Source organism: Epinephelus lanceolatus, chromosome 3 (genome assembly GCF_041903045.1).
Source record: "Epinephelus lanceolatus isolate andai-2023 chromosome 3, ASM4190304v1, whole genome shotgun sequence".
NCBI classification, from domain to species: Eukaryota; Metazoa; Chordata; class Actinopteri; order Perciformes; family Serranidae; genus Epinephelus; species Epinephelus lanceolatus.
The window spans coordinates 12,024,943-12,047,835 of NC_135736.1; the positions used below are offsets into that span (position 1 = coordinate 12,024,943).

The window sequence follows — 22,893 nt, forward strand, 5'->3', positions numbered from 1 at the left end:
AAATGGTAAAAAATTTAAATTTCCTAATCAAACTTTTATTTAAGTTGTGGATATTTATGTATAAGCTTGTATGTATGTTCATACTTATATCTGTTTTCATGTGTATTTGTTAATGCATATACACTTAGCAAAAATAGAGCTTCCCTTATCCAGTAGGAAGGGAACAGGAAAAGATCTTGTATTCTGTGTCTTTATGTGTATTTGATGTGTTTGTCGTATGTCTTGTTTTGCTTGTTCATGAATATTTTTCATTATTCACATACACACGTATGTTGACTCACTATTTAAACTTAACGTTTCTGAAATAATTCCATTATTTCACAATCACAGAATCGACAGGTGGAGAAGGGACTCTGCGCTCTGGCATCCACTGCGCAGCTAAACTGGAGGTTTCTGAGCCAACTAAGTATTTGAACACATGGCACAACAGAGAGTAAACATCTTTAACACTACCTTCATGCATGTGCAATATAATAGTTTCTATGTTTTAATCCACAGACATATGTTTGCTTGTGTATATGCCAAAGCTGTCATTCAGGGAAGTCCTTCATTTCCAGAGCAGTGTCTCAGACAGATCAGTGTGAATGAGAAAAAATGAATCTTAAATCAGAAAAGAGGATTTGACCTGACAAAGTGAAAATCTATTATAATTCTATTCAGTTTAAAGCATTGCTCCTTGCTTAAACAAGTTAGTTGCAATATGCCAACCCTTTTTTGTTTGTTTGTTTTTAAGTCCTCCAGTGACTCAGAAGTGTATTGATCACAATAAATTAAATGCTATAAAAAATGAATGTGTGCAGCTTGCATTTACAGACTACGTACTGTTGATATCTGCTTCTACTGGTATTCTATCACAAATATTAATTTCACAGAACTTACATAACAGTGTATCCACAATGTTACCACAGGTAAGAGAGAGCCAACTAGGAAAATATCACTGTAAACAAAAAACAGTCACAGCTAGCACTAAAAACATTTATCTATTTCACAATCACAGAGTCCACAGGTGAAGGGGGCGCTCTGTTCTCTGGTATTTTCCGTGTTGAGAAACTGGAGGTTTCTGAGAAAACTATAAAACCAGCCAGACCTCTTCACCGGCCACATTGTCCATTAAACACATCTGTGAGACTGACAGTGACTGAGCTCAAACAATACAATATGTTTGTTGCTGCGTGTGCCATCGCTCTCCTCTGCTTGGTGTCTCTGAGCCATTCAGCTCCTCTGTCCTGTGAAGACTTGGTCCGGCCTTTGGATCAACTGGATCCTCACCATTTGGAAGGAAGATGGGTTTTAGTTGCAGGCAGCATGAGCCATCCCCTGTACCTAGAGCGATTTAAACAGAGTGACAGTGCCACCGTAAACTTCTCCAGCAACACCAGTGACACTCATATTTCCTACTCTCGCAGCATCCATTTTAATAACGATTGTCTGTATGATACCTACAACATCTCCCTGGAGGGCAGCAGCTTTACCTTTGATGGGACAGATAAAAGCAACCTCAGTGCAAATTTCATCCATACATCCTGTCAAGACTGCATATTGATGCGCATGAACAAAGAGTCTGGAAAGCGGCAGCATTTTTACCTGCTCAGCAGGAGGAGGCAGCTGGAGCAGAAGGAGATGGAGGAGTTCAGAGCTCAGCTGAAGTGTCTGAACATGCCTCCTCCTCATGTGATGGATCCTACCAAGGAGCTTTGTCCAGAAGAGAGGGCGAGCAATCCAGCAACTCAAACTGAAGAGAAAACAGAGGAACAACACAACTAAAAAACAGTAAACAGACACGTGGTCCCATTGTGTTGATCAAGTGTATGTCACCATCAGTGGATGTTTGTGGAGATGTTAATTTGCCATTTTCTTTTATATGTTTTCAAAAGCATACCAAGATGGCCATCAAAGATTTGGTGATTTTCTCTTTTATGTAATTATTATTATATATCATTCCTGTATGTTTTACTTTTAAACTGGAAATAAAATCCTTTTTTTAAGATGTAACTTTTTGGAAAGACTTTTTTCAGATCATTTGAAGTTACTTTGCAAATTCTGACTTTCACTCTATACATTATTGTAATTATTCATTCTTAACCATCCTACAGGCATGCAGTAACATCAGTGGCATGAAGGTATAGTGCCGCAGGGATTGCATTCATTAGTAAAAGAGAGATCATTTACAGGATACATAACTGAATAGTTTTTTGCAAAGTCTTACTTTTTTCTTTGATCAGTTTTGAATTTGATATTGCAGCTGCTTGAAAATGATACGCTTGCATCGAATCTGTAACAAATCTGGTAAATGTTTGAAATCAAAAGCAGTATGAGGGGACAGAAGACATCTTGCTTCAGAAAAAAAAGTTTAGAAACAGGTAATCAGTTAGCTAACAAATGAGTTCAAAGCTAGGCTGGATACCATGACTATGGAGCACACTATCTGGTTAAGGGAAGCGCTGGTTGACGGGTATATTGAGGGCTGGTTGGACAAAATAGCTGGAAACTGTGGGGACAACTCATTAAAAACCTCAACTTTATTTGTAATTCCATTTTAGTCATGCAAAGAGAGTTCTGGCATCAGTCCAAGCAGGATCTTTGTTACCTGAGTGTGAACTAATGGGAATTTTATTCTCTCTGAATTCCAAGCCCTGCCGCCATTGGTTACAGTCAATACAATCACCAGGAAAAATGTTGGCATTGTACGTTTCTGCAAACCACAGATGCAATTTTACATTATTATATGTCGGATACGGTAAAACTTTGTGTTTCTTTATGTCTGAACGACGCTGTGTTTAAATTCAAAAACCTCTTGGTTATGGTTAGAAAACATTTTGACTTACAAAAAACAGTTTTGGTAGCATAATCAGGGCTGGAGAGGCCGTTGGTGTCTTGGTAAACAACAAAAAAAGTTTTTTGAGTCACTATTCATGATGGAATAACAGGTTGCGAAATTTGAAACACAGCAACAGCTCACTTAAAAACAACCAGTTTAATGGACTCAAACAATGGTCTGCAGCTTGGCAGGCATCTCGACGAGGTTTCACACGATTCACCTCTACCCTTTGATGACAAAGCTAGCTCATGTACTACATCACTTTTTTGTAGATATTTTGGGGGGCTTTTTGCTTTTATTTGATAGGAAAGCTAGAGAGAGGGTAATGACATGCAGCAAAGGGTAATGGGTTGGAATCGAGCTTGTGGCTGCTGTGTGTGGGATGCCTGCTCTACCAGGTGAGCTAGTGGGCGCCCCCTACATCACTTTTTTAACATTGCTATGATAGGTATAAAACATGTAAATGTAGGCCTAACACATTTGTGGTTTGCAGAAACATCACATGCCAGCATTATCTTCTGGTGACTGACTGTGCTACTCCTGTCAACCTTTAAATTCTTGTACAGCACATATACAGTATACAATGACAATAGGTGCTGATTTCCCAATTGAAATTCTTTCTAATTTGTAGCGGGGGCCTTTGGCTCACCTGGTAGGGTGTGCACCTGATATATGATAATAGGCGGAGTCCTTTGCAGTGGCCTGAGTTCGACATCAACCCTTGGCCCTTTGCTGAATGTCATCCTCTCTCTCAAAAGCAGACTTATCAATTGTCATTTCTAGCCAACAATTGCTGACAAAAGTACATGTGATTTTCATTTACAGACTGTGATTGTTTTCTTTTGATACACTGATTATTAATTATAGATCTTTAAGGAGAGAATAGACCTTTTTCACAGCTGAAATTTTAACTAGGAAAAGCACAGGTGTGACTGATAACACTAACAGTGGCTATTAAATGGAGGAAAACAGTGAGCCAGCATGCACAATACCAGTACCATAAAAATCAAAGCAGCTGAATGGAATTCAGCCATCATTCATTTTAGCATCTACAGATGTTTTTTCCTATTGTGACACAAAATGTCTGCAGTGAAAAAGGCCCATTATCTGCACAAATCCTGATCCTCAAGATCAATCAACTGCATTTATCATTCAAAACTGCAGTTTTTAGCACTATTCCTGTACAAACACTTTTTTTTCAGAATTGTAATACAAGAACAGAACAAACACCAACAACATGTTTGACACAGTGAACCAACAACATTGCCAGAGGTAAGAGAGAGTCAATAAGTAAACATCCAGTGCAATCACTCAGAAGTCACAGTTCTCAAACATTTACTCATTTCACAATCACAGAATCCACAGGTCAGAGCGGGACTCTGCTCTCTGGTATTTTTTAGTGTTGTGAAACTGAAGCTTTCTGAAGCAACTATAAAACCAGAAAACCAACTGTACCATTTAGACACTACAGACCAACTGAGACCTGATTTAATCATCCCAGCAGCGTGCACACATTAAAATAGACAATAATGATTTCAGCATACAGAGGCATGTTTGATGGGTGTGCCATCGCTCTCCTCTGCTTGGTGTCTCTGAGCCATTCAGCTCCTCTGTCCTGTGAAGACTTGGTCCGGCCTTTGGAGCAACTTGATCCTCGTCATTTGGAGGGCAGACGGGCTTTAGTTGCAGGCAGCCTGAGCCATCTCCCGTACATGGAGCGATTCAAAGACAGAGACAGTGCCACCGTAAACTTCGTCAACAACACCAGTGAAACCAACATCTCCATGAGTCGCAGCCTGAGTTCCCATAACGAGTGCCACTATGTGTCCTATAACATCTCCCTGGAGGGCAGTAGCTTCACCTATAAGGATGGCAATCTAACCACAACCTTTATCTATACATCCTGTCATGACTGCATACTGATGAGCTTTGATGTAGAGTCTGGGAAGCGGCAGCATTTTTACCTGTTCAGCAGGAGGAGGGAGCTGGAGCAGACGGAGATGGAGGAGTTCAGAGCTCAGGTGAAGTGTCTGATCATGCCTCCTCCTCATGTGATGGATCCTACCAAGGAGCTTTGTCCAGAAGAGACAGCCGGCAATCCAGCAGTTTAAACTTGAAGAGAAAACAGAGGATAAGAAGGACTGAAAGACATTTCGAAAATAATTTGTTACACAGATTTGATAAGTTGTATGCCAAAATCAGATTATAAAGGTCATGTGATGGAAAACATCACACCTGTTTTACCTTTTTTCTAATCTGTAACACAAATTAAATTATTTTCAAGAGGCAACCTTTTTAGAAGTGTTTGTTTTTCAATTTGTTGAACTTTTGTGACACAAAGGGATAGTGCTGCATAATTTGTACCCCTGATTAGAGAAACAAACATAATTTCCTTGACATACCACTAAAAATATACAGGCTATACAGGGGCAGAATTTTGATTTCAAAGGTCAAGGGTGGGGTGGTGATGGTGGCCGTGTCACAGTTAGTACAGGCACAAATCCTCGAAAGGGCCTCAGTTTTTTTTAGATACCCCTACTCAAGATAGAACAAAATTCATAATTTTGATATAGGCCCTTCATAAAATGATGGTTGTAACAAAAGTATTTTATACAACAAAACACAGCAAAAAGTGATGAAACTGATCAACACATTGACTCACCCTATAGGTAAAAAAGTGCAAAATAAAAATGCTCTGGAGACTGTGTGTGTGTGTGTGTGTGTGTCTGCATTGTCCCTTAGCTGTTCTAAAATCACTGTAAACCACGGGCTGTCATAACTTATTGCTTAAACACATATCATTTTCTATTGCAAGCTAACCTGACAATGTACTGTATATATACAATGTGTTGTGGAACAAGCAGTAAAAGCACAAAAAACACAGCTTTAAAGTTCAAAAAAGGTGGGTTTATTCTACCATAAAATTAATTTTACAAAGCATATGGCTAAAGACAACAGGATTTGAGTTAAAGGGTCATTAACCTTTTGTGTGGCTGTGGGCACAGCCATCACACAATGTTATATTGATATTTTCACGTGATCCTTGGCCTGCAGTTTCTCTTGATTTTTATTGATTGACTTCATTTTTAATATAATGCAAGTTTTCAGACTGTAAAAAATGGAGGCGTCCAATACTACCATCTGAAAAAGTGCATAATACTTTATTATGTGTTATTTTTTTCTGTCCATTTGAATGGACAAAGAATCTTAAGGCAGAAACCACCTAATGGTTAAAATGACCTTTTTTTTCAACAAAAAAACATGATATTATTTATCTTTCATGAATAGTTAACTCATAACAACTAATTAAGTGAGGGTTTTAAACACATTACACACATATTTTGTACTGTATGTGTCATCACTTCTATATATATACAGAAAACAGTATGTTGAAAACCACCTGAGATTAATATTCTTTGGACAGAGTCAATAGGATGTATTATAAGCAGTGTTGGGCAAGTTCCTCTCAAAATGTAATACATTACATATTACTGGTTACCTTCATTTAAAAGTAATTACTTACTTTACTATATTACTCTCTATAGAGAGTAATAAGTTAGTTATTACACTACTTTTGCGTTACTTTCACCAGAATAACCTCTAATAAGCATTTTAAATGGATGAGGGTCTCCTGCTTATATTCATAATGAATTGCAGGTTTAAGATATAAAAACAAGTTTTCAGGGAAGATTTGAAATCCAGTTTTATTCATTTAAAATACCATCAGCAGGCAAAAAGGAAAAGGCAGTTTATTCATATAGCACAACTGATACACTGTCATTTTCAAAGTGCTTTGCATACAAAGGGACCATAATCTCCAAGGCTGTTTATAGTAGTACCACAGTCTTCGTTTAGCCACGTGTCACTCTGTTTTGAACCTTATTATCCTGAGGGGGTCTTCAGGAGGGGGTCTGCTGCTGCTCTCCCTACGTTAGGCTTTCATGTAGGCGCATGGAAGGGCACAGAGGTTTGCTCTCTCTTCCTCAGGGTTTCCTTGAATGCACAGAGGGCGGAGAAGTTTGCTCTCTCTGCCTTCAGCTTTCCACGTAGGTGCGTGGAAGGGCAGACAGGCCCCAGAACAGAGCCATACCACCAAACATCAAACTGCAAATGGAAATAAAGTTTCTTTGACGTAAATTCTCCTGACTGAAATGTGATTTTTAATGATAACTTGTAGAAAGTATATGACCACACGGCCTTGTTAGTGGACTTTCACCAGGGCTACACTAGGGCTTTGTATAGCTTGCCCAGTCAGTAAATGCTTGGAGGAGAAAGTACTACATCTCTTGTTGTCTTAATGAGGATCAGTCTGGCAATAGTTGGCAAATATGGATGGTTTCTGAGAGCATTCAGGAATTTACAGTCCTGCACTCAGAGAGCTCCCTCCAAATTGAATTTCACAACGATAAACAAAACTTGCAAGGAAGAGTTTAAAATTAAATCTGTTGTTGTAAATCTGTAAATTAAATGTATGTCTAAGTTATTTAGTATGGAGCCACTTAATCATTCTAATAATTAAACTGATGTGTATACACATAATTTTTAGCTTCAATATTCAAAAGTGTTATTCGTGTCTTTTTGTATGTTAGCACAAATTTTGCATAATAATTTCACACCATTGTAAGCTGACAGCCAGATACTCAATATGCAGAGTTGGGATTGAAATTCTCCTGCTTAGATGTTTTCACTAACTACCTAAAATATCATGAGAAAATGAGTGTATACAACTCTTAATTAATAATAATAATAACTAAGTAAAAACATTGTCTGTAAAATAATTATTCCACCAAAACATTGAATGCAGAAGTATAAACGCAATTGCATTTAATTAACAATTTGTGCCACACAGTAAACCAAGTTGAGGTGTTGTGTCCCTCAAGGCTCTGTCCTTGGCCCTCTTCTGTTTTCCATATGCATGCTACCTCTCGGCCAGGTTATCCAGACTCATGATGTGCTTTACCGTTTTTATGCAGATGATACTCAGTTGTACATGCTGTTAAAAACCACAGATTCTAGCAGCCTACCTAATCTCTCATCTTGCCTCTCCAACATTAAATCCTGGATGTCCCAAAACTTCTTCATATTCAATGATGAGAAATCGGAAGTCATTCTGTTCGGCCCCCCAAATTTCATCAGCACTGCTGGTGCTAATCTGGGAATCTGTCAAAGAATATTAAGCAGGCTGCTAGGAATCTAGGTGTGATTTTTGCTGCCAAACTCTGTTTTGATAATCAAGTCAAGAGTGTTGTTCAGTCTTGTTTCATTCAGCTCAAGATGATTGCGAAAATTAGGTAATTTTTATCACTCATGGACCTAAAAGAAAGTTGTTCATGCTTTTATTTATTCGCGACTCGATTACTGCAATGCACTTCTCTCAGGTATAATCAGAGCTCCCTCCATCGTCTCCAGTTTGTCCAAAATGCTGCTGCCCGACTCATTACTGGGACAAAGAGGCATGAGCACATCACCCCTGTGCTTGCCTCCCTACACTGGCTCCCCGTTAGTTCTCGAATTGATTTTAAAATTCTATTACTCACTTTTAAGGCTTTAAATGGTCTAGCTCCGAAATTTATTACAGACTTATTGACACAGTATGTGCCCTCTCGACCACTGAGATCCACAGTTGGAGCCCTGCTGGTTACTCCCAGGTCGCAATTTGTGACAAAGGGAGATCGTGCTTTTGCTGTTTAAGTCCCCACACTCTGGAATGCTCTGCCTATTGAACTAAGGCACACTAAGTCCCTTGCCTCTTTTAAATCTCGTCTTAAAACCTTTCTCTTTGTAAAAGCTCTTGGGAATGTTTGACTGCTTTTATTTTATACTGTTTTAATTTGTTTGGTTTTTTTGTATTTATTAATTTTAACTGTTTTTTGCTTCTTGTGTATCAGTCTTTTAGTCACTTGCCATGTCTGTTTTTACCTTATTTGGTTTTATCTCTTCTTGTTAAGCACTTTGTAACATTGTTAAGAAAAGTGCTATATAAATAAAGTTTATATCATACTATACACCATAGGTACAGTAAGAGAAAGCCAACCAGGGTTAATATTTAATAGTCGCAGTACTCAAAACATTCTCTCATTTCACAACCGGAGAATCAACACTTGGAAAAGGGGACTCTGCTCTTTGGCAGCATTGTGAAACAGGAGGTCTCTAAAACAACTATAAAACCCTTTAACCAGCCTAATTTCAGTTAGACAGTGTTGCTTGCATACAAATCTGTAGACAGCATTTCAAAACGCAAAGACATGTTTGCTGTTTACGTCATCACTCTCCTCTGCTTGGTGTCTGTGAGCCACTCAGCTCCTCTGGCCTGTGAGGACTTGGTCCGGCCTTTGAATCAACTGGATCTTCATCATTTGGAGGGAAGATGGGTTTTAGTTGCAGGCAGTCTGAGTGATCCAGCACATCTGGAAAAATTTAAGAAAAGAGACAGTGCCAGGATCATCTTTACCAATGCCAATGAAACCTCAAAAATGTCCTTCACACGCGTCTTCGGCTTTAATGACAGCTGTCAATATATGCACGCTAACATCAAACTAGAAGGCAGCAGCTTCACCTTTGGTGGATTTAACCTCACTGTGACTGTTCTCCATATGTCCTGTCCAGACTGTGTGGTGATGCGCTTTGACGAGCCAAAGAGACTCCTGCGTTTGTACCTGTTCAGCAGGAGGAGGGAGGTGGAGCCGGAGGAGATGGAGGTATTCAGGGCTCAGGCTGTGTGTCTGGACATGCCTCCACCTGTTTTGACAGACCCTACTAAAAAACCTTGTCCAGATCAGATCTCCACCGATCCAGCTGCTCAAGCTAAAGAGAAAACAGCCTAAGAGACTCACATGAATTATCAGTGGGTGCTTTGTGCAAATTGTACTGTTCCTTAGTATATTTGCAAAGAATTCAGTTATTGAAGGAAATGAAGTGAATAATAAAGAATGCTATCCTTAAATCAGTCTTTAGACACTGTCAACATAACATTGCCTGCATTACTTTAGGGAGAGTGTTTTATTGTCATTTAAGCAGACATACAGTGTCCTTGATATGACGCATGATACAGCAGGGCAGCATATTTGTATTGTTACCTTGTAATGCAGTGTTTCCCAGAAATGCATTTGTTATTTAAACACATTTTTATTAGAAAACAACAAGCTAATTTGGAGCAACCTTTAAAATACTACCAGTCACTCTTTTTGGTTTTATTCATATTTCATTTAGCTTTACTTTTGTAGTTTCCAGTAGAGTAAAAGTGGAATGGACCCTTGCTAAATCATACAATATGTGGTTAAAAGATTAATACCATCATTGTATTTGAAACCATAGATGCTCAACATTCTGTAAATTGATCCAAAAATGTATTTTGTAAATTTTAGTTTGAAATTAAATGCTATTGCTTCAAATATGTGCTTGTCATTTACTAATTAATCAATACGATCTTTGGTAAATGATTTGTAGGTGGGCCTTTTCATTCACTTATTCTTGCATGGTCGTGTTTGTCCCCATCATATTTCCTCTCTGACGTTACGTATACATGTTACATTAAAGCTTAGTCCGACTGGATGCTGTCGGACTGGTTCAAACAAACAAACTGGCAATGAATAATGTTAATTTTAGTTGGCACACTTTTAATATGACATACTTTTAAATATTTGGGCTTTGGGGAAGGTATCAAGTATTTTCAACTCAAAAAGTTCAAGTCCAAGTGAGGTCACGAGTCACTGATGGTAAAGTCGAGTTGCACGACTTTTTAAAAAAATTTGTCAGGTTGAGTATAAAGTCATCAAATTTGTGACCTGAGTCCGACTCGAGTTTAAGTCATGTGACTTGAGTCCACTTGCTCATCAAATGTATCAAAATAAAAGACAAAATACTGGTGTGAGAAAATGTATTTAATTAAAACAAGTAATCAGTGATTTAACAATACAAAAAATAAATTCTACTGATATGATCACAGTTTAGGCATTAAGGAACTTCAATATGGGTCTGATCAAAGGCTACTTTCTACATTCCTAATCCTGGGACAGCTGCAGACTTGTACCAGTCACATAGATGTCCATTACTACTACAGTGGAAGGTCTGCATCAGTTTGCCATTCTGCACATGCACATTTCCCAATCCACACTCTATTCCAGTTGGTGGCAGTAGCTAATGCACGATAAGACTGTTTGCCAACTGCCATTGAAATCAAGAAGAAGAAGAAGAAGCATGTGCATTAGAAAAGAAAATAACCAGCTCATGACAGCAAGGGGAGCTACTGTATTTGTTGTTTTTGGCTGGACAAGAGAAATGTAAAAAGACAATGGGCAACAGCTTAACAAGAATAGGACTAGGATGGGGAATACAGTACTTTATGCAAGAGATCAGAGGCATTGATGAAGAGAAGTTATTTTATGACTTGATTTGTGTACAGTCTGCGTGGTCACAAATTTTGGGCTGCACAATAGATGCATAAAGAGAACTGGATACAGCACCGGACATTAAGCAGAAAGAGTTCTACTTCAGGGTATGAACTTACCTGGATCCTCTGTATTGTGGGGTCCACAGAGCAAGCGCACTAGCGTTTCCTTTAACCTCACCCCTCAGCCACTCTGTCTCGAGCCAGCTATAGTGAATGAGAGGGAAAATAACTTCGCATTTGGCTATTAGTGGGTTTAGTGGAAACTGGTATCAAAGCCCGGCACTGTTCCTTTACCCTTCTCATTACACATCCATGGCAATACTACACTACCAAGCAGCACTGCTGGTGACCCCAAAGAAAGCTATCTGCTCCATTTGGCCTCGAGGGCGCAATGTGGTTGTTCCAGTGACAATGTTTTAGATGGTATGTGTGTGTGTGTATGTGTGTGTGTGTGTGTGTGACTTTTGGATAGTTGTCAGTAGGAATCTCATAGAATTAGAAGATAGTATCAAGCCAACAAGGGTACTTGGACTTTTGAGTTCCGATTATAATTTTGTCAAGTTTGTATGCATGTGTTTCCTGTGAAGTTTGTCCCAAAGCTTGATGCTGTATTTAAACCCTACACAATGAGGGGAGCTTTATTCAGCTGGGAGGGTGACAACAAACAGAGTTATGCTCAGCGATGAAGTCAATCAATCAATCAATTTTATTTATAAAGCTCAATATCACAAATCACAATTTGCCTCACAGGGCTTTACAGCATATGACATCCCTCTGTCCTTTGGACCCTCACAGCGGATAAGGAAAAACTCCCCCCAAAAAAAATCTTTAATGGGGTGGCAGTGGATAGGGTCCAGTTTTGGAGAGGCCCTGCAGTTTTCATCTAGTTTTTGTGTCTGTGTCGTGCATTTGGGTCCAGTTCCTGTATTTCTTTGTTACCAACCCAGGCACTTTAGAATAAACACAGGCACCTCTGCAAGGGTGTGAGAAGGTGGGTTCTGTGGGTCCTGCAGCACCCCCTATTGACAAAGGGTGGAAGAAAACAGTCTTTACCATAACTCATGGACTATCTAAACATTAGTTTTAATTATTAAACAGCATGTGAAAAGAGGACTGTAAGACATTCTATGAAAAAAGATGTTTGCAACATGCAAATTCAATTAATTCCCGCAATCTGACATGACAACGTCAGTGCAAAGGTCGGGGTCAGCTAAACTTGAGAAGCGATTTGTGGTAGTAGGGGCTGATTAATAGCGTGGACAGGCTGAGAAAAAAAATCTGAATATTGTCAGGACAGTTTTGGAGCTGCTTTTTAGACCGATAAAATGTGTTGGGCACAAGGGACTTCCACTGCTGGGGTATATCCATCAAGATGGAGTTTTATAGAAGCTAATGATGGAGTGGCAGACAAGCTGAGTTGCTCAGTGGATGTGAGTGGCTTTAGCAAACAGACAACTAGATGTCCAACACCATTCAAAAGGAACTATTAGATTTTTTGGCACATGCAGCCAGAGAGAAAATTTGTCTGGGCCAAGGGAGGGCACATCCATTGGACTAACAGAGCCACCAATGTAAGAACGTCTGGTCAGTTTTCCAGAGCAGTAGCTCCTCAACCAACTGCCTGAGTAAATGTTCGAATTGTAGGTTTCTGCCAACCACTGATAACATTTGTACCTTTTGATGTAGCAAACTTTACATTTCAACGATGCTGTGGTTAACGTGTGGATTATGGTTAGGAATAGATCATGTTTTGACTTAAAATACCCACTTTTGGTGGCACAACCATGGCTAGAAATGCCACTGATGTTTTGCAACAAAAAAAAAAAAGAGGAAGTTTTTTGTTGGTCTTGATCAGCAGTCTTTAGCTAGCAGCTTGTGCGCACACCCTCCTGCATGCATGTTACAAATCTGGTATATACTTCTGAATTCATGGTGGGATGATTATACAGATAGTTACTACTTATTTAGAGTCGAGGTAGTACCACATTCCTGCTATTGTGACTAAACAAACACTATTTCTTTTCAATAAATATATCTCATTTACTCCACTCTCTGCTAGTAAACAGTAAATGAATTAAATACATAGCACGGTTTATGCTTCTTAACCGGTTGTTATGTATTATCATGTTGTGGTTTCAGTTCTACAGAACTCCTTGTAGAGACACAGGGAGCATTACAAAAGCTACATAAGTGAATAGTGATCTTGAAAATCAGTTGACATTAGCTATTGTTAAAGTCTCCATTTATTCCAGCACAAACACTGCATTTTTTGTTTGAGGTTTTACAATCACAACAAAGGATAAAGTGCCAAAATTGTAGTGTACTGCATTGTCTTTATACCATGTTACTACTGGTGAGCTAACAACAAAATGACACAGAAAAATAAGTAGAGTTCCAGTACAAATATGAGAATCACAGTAAAAAAAAACTATCATTTCACAATCACAGAATCCCCCACAGGTGGATGAGGGACTCTGCCCTCTGGAGTTTTCAGTGTTGTGAAACTAGAGCCTACCTATAAATACACTGAGATAGATGCACATTGCAGTGCAGTCATTTGATTTCAATATACACAGACATGTTTGTGTGTGCCGTGGCTCTCCTCTGCTTGGTGTCAGTGAGCCATTCAGCTCCTCTGTCCTGTGAAGACTTGCTCCGGCCTTTGGATCAACTGAACCCTCATCATTTGAAGGGAAGATGGGCTTTAGTTGCAGGCAGTTTGAGCGATCCAGCATATCTGGAACGCTTCAAACGTAGGAACAGCACCAGCATTGACTTCTCCAGCTTCTCTAATGCGACCTCCAGCGTTTCCTACACACCCAGTGTTGATGCCGGTGGAAAGTGCCACTATCATACTCACAACGTCTCAGTGGAAGGCAGCGTCTTCACATTTGACGTGCGGGAGCAGGTGAACCTCACTGTGACCTTCCTCCGTACATCCTGCCCAGACTGTCTGGTGATGCGCTACGACAACGAGTCGAAGAAAGTGGAGCGTCTTTTGCTGTTCAGCAGGAGGAGGGAGCTGGAGCAGAAGGAGATGGAAGAGGTGAATGCTCAGATGGAGTGTCTGAGCATGCCTCCACCTGCCATAATGGATCCTAACAAAGAACTTTGTCCAGAGCAGAGTGTTAGTGATTCAGCAGCTGCTCAGACTTAAGAGAAACAACAGCCTTGAGATACTTTGATTCATGATGATATTTTTGTCATATTGTGTGAATTAAAAAAAAGTGCAGTATGTCCTTGTCAGTGAGAAATTGTCTTTTTGTCCACCCCACAATGACAACATTTTTAAGTTCATTTCCAAATGAGATAATCAGGCTCAGTTGCACAAACCTGCCATGACAAGATTAGGACTATATGTCTCTTATCAGCCTTGGATGGTTTGTATATTCTAAGAAATTCAATCAAATTCCAGCTGTAACATTTCAATGTTTTAATTTCAGAAATTATTTCATATATGCTGTTCAAACGAGATAGAGCTTGATGCTTCTTTCCATACTTGTAGATATGGTTTGAAACCAAGTCATTAAAGGGGCATTTCAGCAATCTATCATTGGATTTCCATAAAGTTCTAGGACTTGACTTCCTGGCTATTAGTTCCTGATGTGATTCTAATTTGAAAAAAACAAGTCTTCCCATCAGAGAAACTCTGATTGTGAAATTCTTGGCCAATAAAGATGTTAAATATCTGAACTGGCTCAAAGTCATTTAGCCCTTCATTGCACTAGCTTTGAATAAGCACAAATTCAATCATACAGCTTTATTAAACAACCCTTTTTAAAATCTTCTTTCACAAAAAAGAGATTTGTTTCTTTTAAATAACTGCTTCAAAAGCCTTTCTATCCTGCTATACAACTACCTTTTCAATGAGACAAAGACAAAGAATTTTTAGTGCTTACATAGCCCAACAAAATAAATGTAATTATATGTTAATGTAAATGCAAATGCATTAAAAAAAAAAAAAGATAAAATATGGGAGGAAATTATTAATACATACAAACATAAATAGGGCTATCTTTCATCTCTTGTGTTTTTCATATAGAATATAATGTTCTTGTGTTTCCATTAAGCACAGATTTACAGTGGGCTGGAACATGAGCCTCTTTACAAAACAAAAATTGGCCTCTTAGGAAAGTTCTTCCCATACAGTACACCTGCTCTTCTGAATATTGATGACAAAATGAAAAGAAAAATCATTACTTCATAGCCTACTTCTCAGAAAGATGCATGTTTTTCCTTAGATATTAAAGAAAAAAAAACAGATAAGAGATAAGCATCTGTGACTTGTTGCAATTCAGTCTGTTTCCCTCTCTCTAGATGCAGAGCTTAACAGTTGCCCAAACATGAAAACAAACCACATATGCCCACCACACAGCACCAGTATCCCTCTTACGTCTTGCCAGAGTCGAGTCCAGACAGTGGCTTCTTCTCTGGATCAGAAGCTGAGTATGCTATGCTAGCTCCTGTTGTCAGAGCCTGACAACAAATAATCACAGAACATTTAGCATATGCAAAAATTATGCGACATAACAAATAAATATTGGCCACTGTCATCAGTGAGTGTCATCATATTTTCAGATAGGCTAATTCAATCAACGAGGCAAATTTTGTGTGACACCAAGGTTCGGCCAAAAAATGGTGCATCCAGGGGTGAGGTGCTGCTGGAGCATACTGAAACTATGCTCCACCACTTTTTTTTTTTCGGTTCACATAATCCCATCTGGTTCAAATTTGTATACAATTGTTACGCGCTAAAGTGTATGTTGTGCATGAGAGACAGTAAAAACAAGTCAAAAGTCGGTCAAAGTTGTTATAATGACATTTAAAGTATGTGGATTGATTCATGATATCGATATCAACTTTTGTAGCAGGCAAGAAAACTTTCCACCTTTCCACAGTGAATTATTTGATCTCAGTCTATAGCTAGCAGCAAAACATTATTTCACTTACTGGAACAGCTAAAAAAGTGAAAGTTTACAATGATATAACTTCGTTTAAACAACACTAAAACCAGATCCACGCCCACCTCAGGCTAGCTAATAGGTTGGTTTCTACTATGCTAGCTAGCAAACTAGCATTTATAATCTAACGCCGGCCTGGTTCCATAACAAACTATATCTGTAAGTGGGGGTGCATGTAAACTTGCCACCATAGAAACAGTGGTTACATAACATTCCAAACAAGCCACACCTTCATCCACGTGCGTACAGGCATACAGACCGGTGCACTTTGCTCAACAACACACTCCAACCTCATCACAAATCGATGTTCAATCATTGACTTTCCACATCAAGATATGGCATGCAAGGTACCCTGAGTGTGTTGGTTGTTGACGTTCTGGGACGGCGTATTAACTTTAGCCTGTTACATGCATTGTCTGTTTTCAAAATGCACTTCCCTTTTCACAGGAAATGTGTGGTTTGCTTACAGTCTCTTTCAAAATCAATGCACTACGTCGGTGCAGCACTGTGAATTTGTTACGTTTTTTTCCTGGACACATGCACATGCATGAGGTTGGGTTTAGGACAAAAGAACACGGTTTGGCTTTACAATCATACAGGAAGCGAACGTCCGCCTCGCTGGTGAAAGGTTGTTGGACACATCCACCACCCCTCCCGCTTAACCTTCTCGGACTTGGACCTTAACTTACATTGTTGTCCAGCCCCAATTCCCCCTTACGCCACTGGGTGTCATTACACAATAACGGTGGCCAGCTACGCATCATGCCGACATGAAAGGACGACTATTATCCGCATTGTCTGACACCGGAAGTCACTGCCTGAGTACTGGTATTTGACGACTTTGGAGTGAGACCGGGTTGTTCCAGTAGGCCTACTTAAAAAAAAAATGTATTAAACAATTTGTCTTAATTAATTAAAACAAATTATTAGTCTCCAAACCCCAAACCTAGACGAAATTACTTCTGATGTCACAAGTGAAGTTTTTTCTTTCACTCTCTGGATTCCTTTTATAATGAATGTCTACATTGTTATTCACACTAGTTAAAGCTTTGTATGAGATACATCAATTATTAATGAAGTGTTATATTAACACTCACCTTCCCAACATTTCTTCTTGTTAGGGGAGGAAAGTTCTTGAATGTTATTGACAGATGTGAAATGCACAAACCTTTTTTTGTCAAAAATGAACAAAATAAAGGATAAAACATCTTGATTATATCCCTGAATAAAGCTTGCACAAAGTGATCATTTTAATTTCTTGATTACTCAAACAGAAAAAAGTAGCAGCAATTGTGAGTAATCATTGTTGGTTTTAAGAAACATGTCCTACTATTCACTGATTCCAGTTACCTAAATGTGAGCATTTGCTTGGTTTTGCATTTTTCTATGACAATAAACAGAGAAAAAAGAAAATGAAAATAAATTATTATTATTAGTTTTAGTTATAGCCTTAAACCCAATGATATATGAATACTCTCTAACTCTCTAACCCAGGCAAGTAAAGGTTGCATGTTGACAGACTAATGGAGTCATTCCAGTGCAAACATTGATCACTCCCAAAGTCAAACTTTCTTTCTTTGTGCAAAAATGGAGTTTACGGCTGGATAATGATTAATAAAGTTTTACTGCAATACTGTAGTTTCCTGATGCAAGTTGTACTATAAAACCAGTTCTACTCTTGATGGGACACAAAAACTGAGATCATAAGAAAAGGAGCAAAGAAGACAGAGTAATTATGACTTCAACATACAGAGATATGTTTGCTGTGGTTGCCATCTTTCTCCTATGCCAGATGTCTGGGTGCCATTCAGCTCCTCTGTCCTGTGAAGACTTGGTCCGGCCTTTGGATCAACTGGATCCTCACCATTTGGAGGGCAGATGGGTTTTAGTTGCACAGAACCAGATACCCCTCAATCTACATGATCCACAATAGAAAGCAGCACTTTCACTCACAAACCGGATAAGGGGATCAGTCTCACAGGGTCTTTCCTCTATACGTCCTGTCCAGACTGCTTGCTGATACGCTTTGCTGTGGAGAAAGAGGGGAGGGGGAGAGCAGATTTCTATCTGTTCAGCAAGAGGAGGAGACAGCTGGAGCAAAAGGAGATGGAAGAGTTCATGGCTCAGATGAAGTGTCTGAACATGCCTCCACCCATTGAGATGGATCCTACCTCAGAGCTTTGTCCAGAAGAGACAGCTGGTGGTACAGCAGCTCAAAGTGATGCAAAAACAGAGGGACAAAATGCCTAAGAGACTTTGATTCATTCATTTATATTTGGTCACATATTGTGCATATATTTGCACTACAGTACCTTATGTCAATGGCAGTAGGTTGTTTTAGAGATAAAAAAATATATTTTCCTTTTAATTCTCCCAAGTATTATCAGTAAACATTATCAGGTTCTACTTGTTGGCCATTAACTTTGTGTGGTAATAAAATGATTTTTGACAAACTTGTTGGTATGTTGGAATTTTTGAATTAGACATTTTGGGAAATATATTTTTTACTTAAAGTTTGATGAAAAGATTCTCACCACTCATAGATGTGTGTATCAGCAGCAGCAGCAGCGGCAGCTGGTTACCTTAGCTTAGCACAAAGACTAGTAACAGGAGCAAACGACTAGCCTGGCATTATAGCTTGTTCAATTGATCAGTGCTACAAAATGCATCTTTTCACTTTGCTACTGATAATGTTATTATGCTGTGTTCAAATGGAACTTGTGAGCTCATGTTTACAGCATAGGACGTCGAGTAAAATAGCCTTTAGCACCAGAAACCTTGCATCCTTCCTTTGAGTTATTTGGAAATGAATGTAGAAATACACCAACATAGTACATTTATATTTTAATGTAAAAATTGTGTGTAATTGTTGGAAGTTGGAGTTGGAAACTGGAGTCGTTTTTGGTCGTGTCATTCACTACACATCCACACTAATCAATATTTTTCTTTCATGTGCCAGTTTTTAACAAAGTCTTTTAGGAATAATAGGCACATATCTTAAACAAACTGCTCTCCAAAGTCTTTATCTCAGCTCATTCCATAATTTCTTCTACACAGGGAGTCTCAAGGAAGTTGTTTCAGACCACTCATTTTAATTAATGACTTGCCCTCCGCTGTGCAAAATGCAGGTATGACAATGTACGCTGATGATTCTGGTATATATCATGCAGCAACCACATGCTGTGAATTATATCAAGTTTTTTTTTGTGAGTTGAGTTAAGTACATGATTGGATTATAACAAATAAATGAGCCTCAGTAACCACAGCTTAAAATATTTCCTTCAGATCATGTCACAGAATGGTTTCTAAGCCTTAACCGGAGCTATCCATTTCTGGTGAACCCATACAACAGGTGGACAAAGTGAAATTGCTGGGCCTTATCCTTGACAGTTACCCATCACATTAATACAATAGTTGATCAAATGGGCCGAGGTGTTGCAGTCACAAAAACATGTTTTTCCTATGTACACTCACACACATTGGGTCAAGTTTTTAAATCTTCTAAAGCATTAATTTGTGCCACCTGGACTGTTTACAAGCACGGTCATTTGCATCTGAGACAAAACTTTCAGCCTCTCATGGCTCACCATTGAACAAAGGCTAACTTCAAGGATGGCCACATTGTTCAGCAAGCAAAATCTTGTTTAAATATATATATATATATATATATATATATATATATATACAGTACAGGCCAAAAGTTTGGACACACCTTCTCATTCAATGCGTTTTCTTTATTTTCATGACTATTTACATTGTAGATTCTCACTGAAGGCATCAAAACTATGAATGAACACATGTGGAGTTATGTACTTAACAAAAAAAGGTGAAATAACTGAAAACATGTTTTATATTCTAGTTTCTTCAAAATAGCCACCCTTTGCTCTGATTACTGCTTTGCACACTCTTGGCATTCTCTCCATGAGCTTCAAGAGGTAGTCACCTGAAATGGTTTTCCAACAGTCTTGAAGGAGTTCCCAGAGGTGTTTAGCACTTGTTGGCCCCTTTGCCTTCACTCTGCAGTCCAGCTCACCCCAAACCATCTGGATTGGGTTCAGGTCCGGTGACTGTGGAGGCCAGGTCATCTGCCGCAGCACTCCATCACTCTCCTTCTTGGTCAAATAGCCCTTACACAGCCTGGAGGTGTGTTTGGGGTCATTGTCCTGTTGAAAAATAAATGATCGTCCAACTAAACGCAAACCGGATGGGATGGCATGTCGCTGCAGGATGCTGTGGTAGCCATGCTGGTTCAGTGTGCCTTCAATTTTGAATAAATCCCCAACAGTGTCACCAGCAAAACACCCCCACACCATCACACCTCCTCCTCCATGCTTCACAGTGGGAACCAGGCATGTGGAATCCATCCGTTCACCTTTTCTGCGTCTCACAAAGACACGGCGGTTGGAACCAAAGATCTCAAATTTGGACTCATCAGACCAAAGCACAGATTTCCACTGGTCTAATGTCCATTCCTTGTGTTTCTTGGCCCACACAAATCTCTTCTGCTTGTTGCCTCTCCTTAGCAGTGGTTTCCTAGCAGCTATTTGACCATGAAGGCCTGATTGGCGCAGTCTCCTCTTAACAGTTGTTCTAGAGATGGGTCTGCTGCTAGAACTCTGTGTGGCATTCATCTGGTCTCTGATCTGAGCTGCTGTTAACTTGCGATTTCTGAGGCTGGTGACTCGGATGAACTTATCCTCAGAAGCAGAGGTGACTCTTGGTCTTCCTTTCCTGGGTCGGTCCTCATGTGTGCCAGTTTCGTTGTAGCGCTTGATGGTTTTTGCGACTCCACTTGGGGACACATTTAAAGTTTTTGCAATTTTCCGGACTGACTGACCTTCATTTCTTAAAGTAATGATGGCCACTCGTTTTTCTTTAGTTAGCTGATTGGTTCTTGCCATAATATGAATTTTAACAGTTGTCCAATAGGGCTGTCGGCTGTGTATTAACCTGACTTCTGCACAACACAACTGATGGTCCCAACCCCATTGATAAAGCAAGAAATTCCACTAATTAACCCTGATAAGGCACACCTGTGAAGTGGAAACCATTTCAGGTGACTACCTCTTGAAGCTCATGGAGAGAATGCCAAGAGTGTGCAAAGCAGTAATCAGAGCAAAGGGTGGCTATTTTGAAGAAACTAGAATATAAAACATGTTTTCAGTTATTTCACCTTTTTTTGTTAAGTACATAACTCCACACGTGTTCATTCATAGTTTTGATGCCTTCAGTGAGAATCTACAATGTAAATAGTCATGAAAATAAAGAAAACGCATTGAATGAGAAGGTGTGTCCAAACTTTTGGCCTGTACTGTACATATATATCATTAGACTCTTATCTTAGTTATGAACTTAGACATAACAAGTATATGCATTGTTCTACGCTGTCTCTGTATAATTACTGTCAGCAAAGACAAGGTTGGAGATTGCCAGTTTGGAGACTGGTGATCTTATTCCAACACAAACATTGTTTTATTCTGAGAAAATATCTAAATAAATAAATAAACAACCCACAATGAAATCTCAAGTGGGAGAGAACCACAAAACAGTACAACTAGTAGCCTTATGAAACGAATCCTCTATTGCACAATGATGGAGTCCACAGTTGGATAAAGGACGATGAACTTGTACTGTGTTGCAAGACTGGACATTCATGATGCAGTTTGTAGTATAAAATCAGACAAGCGTCCTAACACAGCTCCACTCTTGGTTAGAAGTCACAACTGAGACCACACATTAAAAGGTGAATACTTTATCAACACAGAATCTGTGTAATCTCAACATGTTTGCTGTGTTTGCCACCTTCCTCCTCTGCTTGATGTCTGTGAGCCGTTCAGCTCCTCTGGCCTGTGAAGAATTGGTCCACCCTTTGGATCAGCTGGATCCTCATCATCTTGAGGGCAGATGGGCTTTAGTTGCAGGCAGTCTCAACCACTCGTCATCCATGGAGGCCCTAAAACTAAGAGACAGCATCACTATGTACTTCTCCAATGGCAGTGAGACTTCCTATTTCTCTTACACCCAAATCAACCGCTTTGGTGATCAATGTCAGTACCAATTCTACAACATCTCTGTAGAGGGCAGCAGCTTCACCTTCGATGTGGGGAATCGCTTCAACCTCAACGGGACTTTCCTCTATACGTCCTGTCCAGACTGTGTCGTGATGCATTGGATTGTGAAGTCAAAGAGGAGGAAATCTGTAGACTTGTACCTGCTGAGCAGGAGGAGATCTGTGGGGGAGAAGGAGTTGAAGGAGTTCAAGGCTCAGCTGGAGTGTTATCAGCTGCCTACACCTGTTGTGATGGATCCTACCAAGGAGCTTTGTCCAGAACAGCCTGTGAGCCGACCAACAGCAGCAGTAGCTCAGAATGAAGAGAAAACAGAGGAGCAAAATGCATGAGGGACTTTGGCACATTTGTACATGATATTCAGCTGCACAGTATGGAAACAAATATGATGGTATAACTGGGTGCTTTGTGCAGACTGATTTTTTTTTTTTTTACATTATTTTTATTCATCTCAAAGCAGCAATTCTAACTACAGTATGACTTTGACTATGACTAAGACAAATATTGTACTTTTGACATTTCTGTGAAGGCTTTTGTTACTCTTTACATTTGTTTTGAAGTCAGCAGACGGTTGGGGTTTTTTTAAGTGCAAAATTAAATAAACTGTGATCATGCAGTTCTGCGTGTGGTTTGTTTGTCAAAGTGGTGTTGCCGTAC

The 22,893-nt window shown here is 39.4% G+C and overlaps 5 protein-coding genes and 1 pseudogene across 6 annotated transcripts; all 6 read left to right on the top strand.

Moving 5' to 3' along the window:
* Positions 1 to 1,084: 1,084 nt before the first annotated feature.
* On the top strand, positions 1,085 to 1,992 carry LOC144461733 (uncharacterized). Its single transcript, XM_078165019.1, has one exon. The coding sequence runs from the start codon at positions 1,159 to 1,161 to the stop codon at positions 1,762 to 1,764; it is 606 nt and encodes a 201-aa protein (XP_078021145.1). The 5' UTR covers positions 1,085 to 1,158; the 3' UTR covers positions 1,765 to 1,992.
* A 2,273-nt stretch (positions 1,993 to 4,265) lies between these two features.
* Positions 4,266 to 5,108, top strand: LOC144461734 (uncharacterized). Its single transcript, XM_078165024.1, has one exon. The coding sequence runs from the start codon at positions 4,348 to 4,350 to the stop codon at positions 4,927 to 4,929; it is 582 nt and encodes a 193-aa protein (XP_078021150.1). The 5' UTR covers positions 4,266 to 4,347; the 3' UTR covers positions 4,930 to 5,108.
* A 3,888-nt stretch (positions 5,109 to 8,996) lies between these two features.
* Positions 8,997 to 10,209, top strand: LOC144461735 (uncharacterized). The gene has a single exon (XM_078165028.1). The coding sequence runs from the start codon at positions 9,064 to 9,066 to the stop codon at positions 9,640 to 9,642; it is 579 nt and encodes a 192-aa protein (XP_078021154.1). The 5' UTR covers positions 8,997 to 9,063; the 3' UTR covers positions 9,643 to 10,209.
* Positions 10,210 to 13,741: 3,532 nt separating this feature from the next.
* Positions 13,742 to 14,900, top strand: LOC144461736 (uncharacterized). Its single transcript, XM_078165044.1, has one exon. It carries the CDS (start codon positions 13,786 to 13,788, stop codon positions 14,362 to 14,364), a length of 579 nt encoding a protein of 192 aa, XP_078021170.1. The 5' UTR covers positions 13,742 to 13,785; the 3' UTR covers positions 14,365 to 14,900.
* A 2,938-nt stretch (positions 14,901 to 17,838) lies between these two features.
* Positions 17,839 to 18,621, top strand: LOC144461737 (uncharacterized; annotated as a pseudogene). Its single transcript, XR_013490371.1, has one exon. The product of XR_013490371.1 is annotated as an uncharacterized LOC144461737 (transcript).
* Positions 18,622 to 21,854: 3,233 nt separating this feature from the next.
* On the top strand, positions 21,855 to 22,852 carry LOC144461740 (uncharacterized). Its single transcript, XM_078165076.1, has one exon. The coding sequence runs from the start codon at positions 21,951 to 21,953 to the stop codon at positions 22,566 to 22,568; it is 618 nt and encodes a 205-aa protein (XP_078021202.1). The 5' UTR covers positions 21,855 to 21,950; the 3' UTR covers positions 22,569 to 22,852.
* Positions 22,853 to 22,893: the final 41 nt, after the last annotated feature.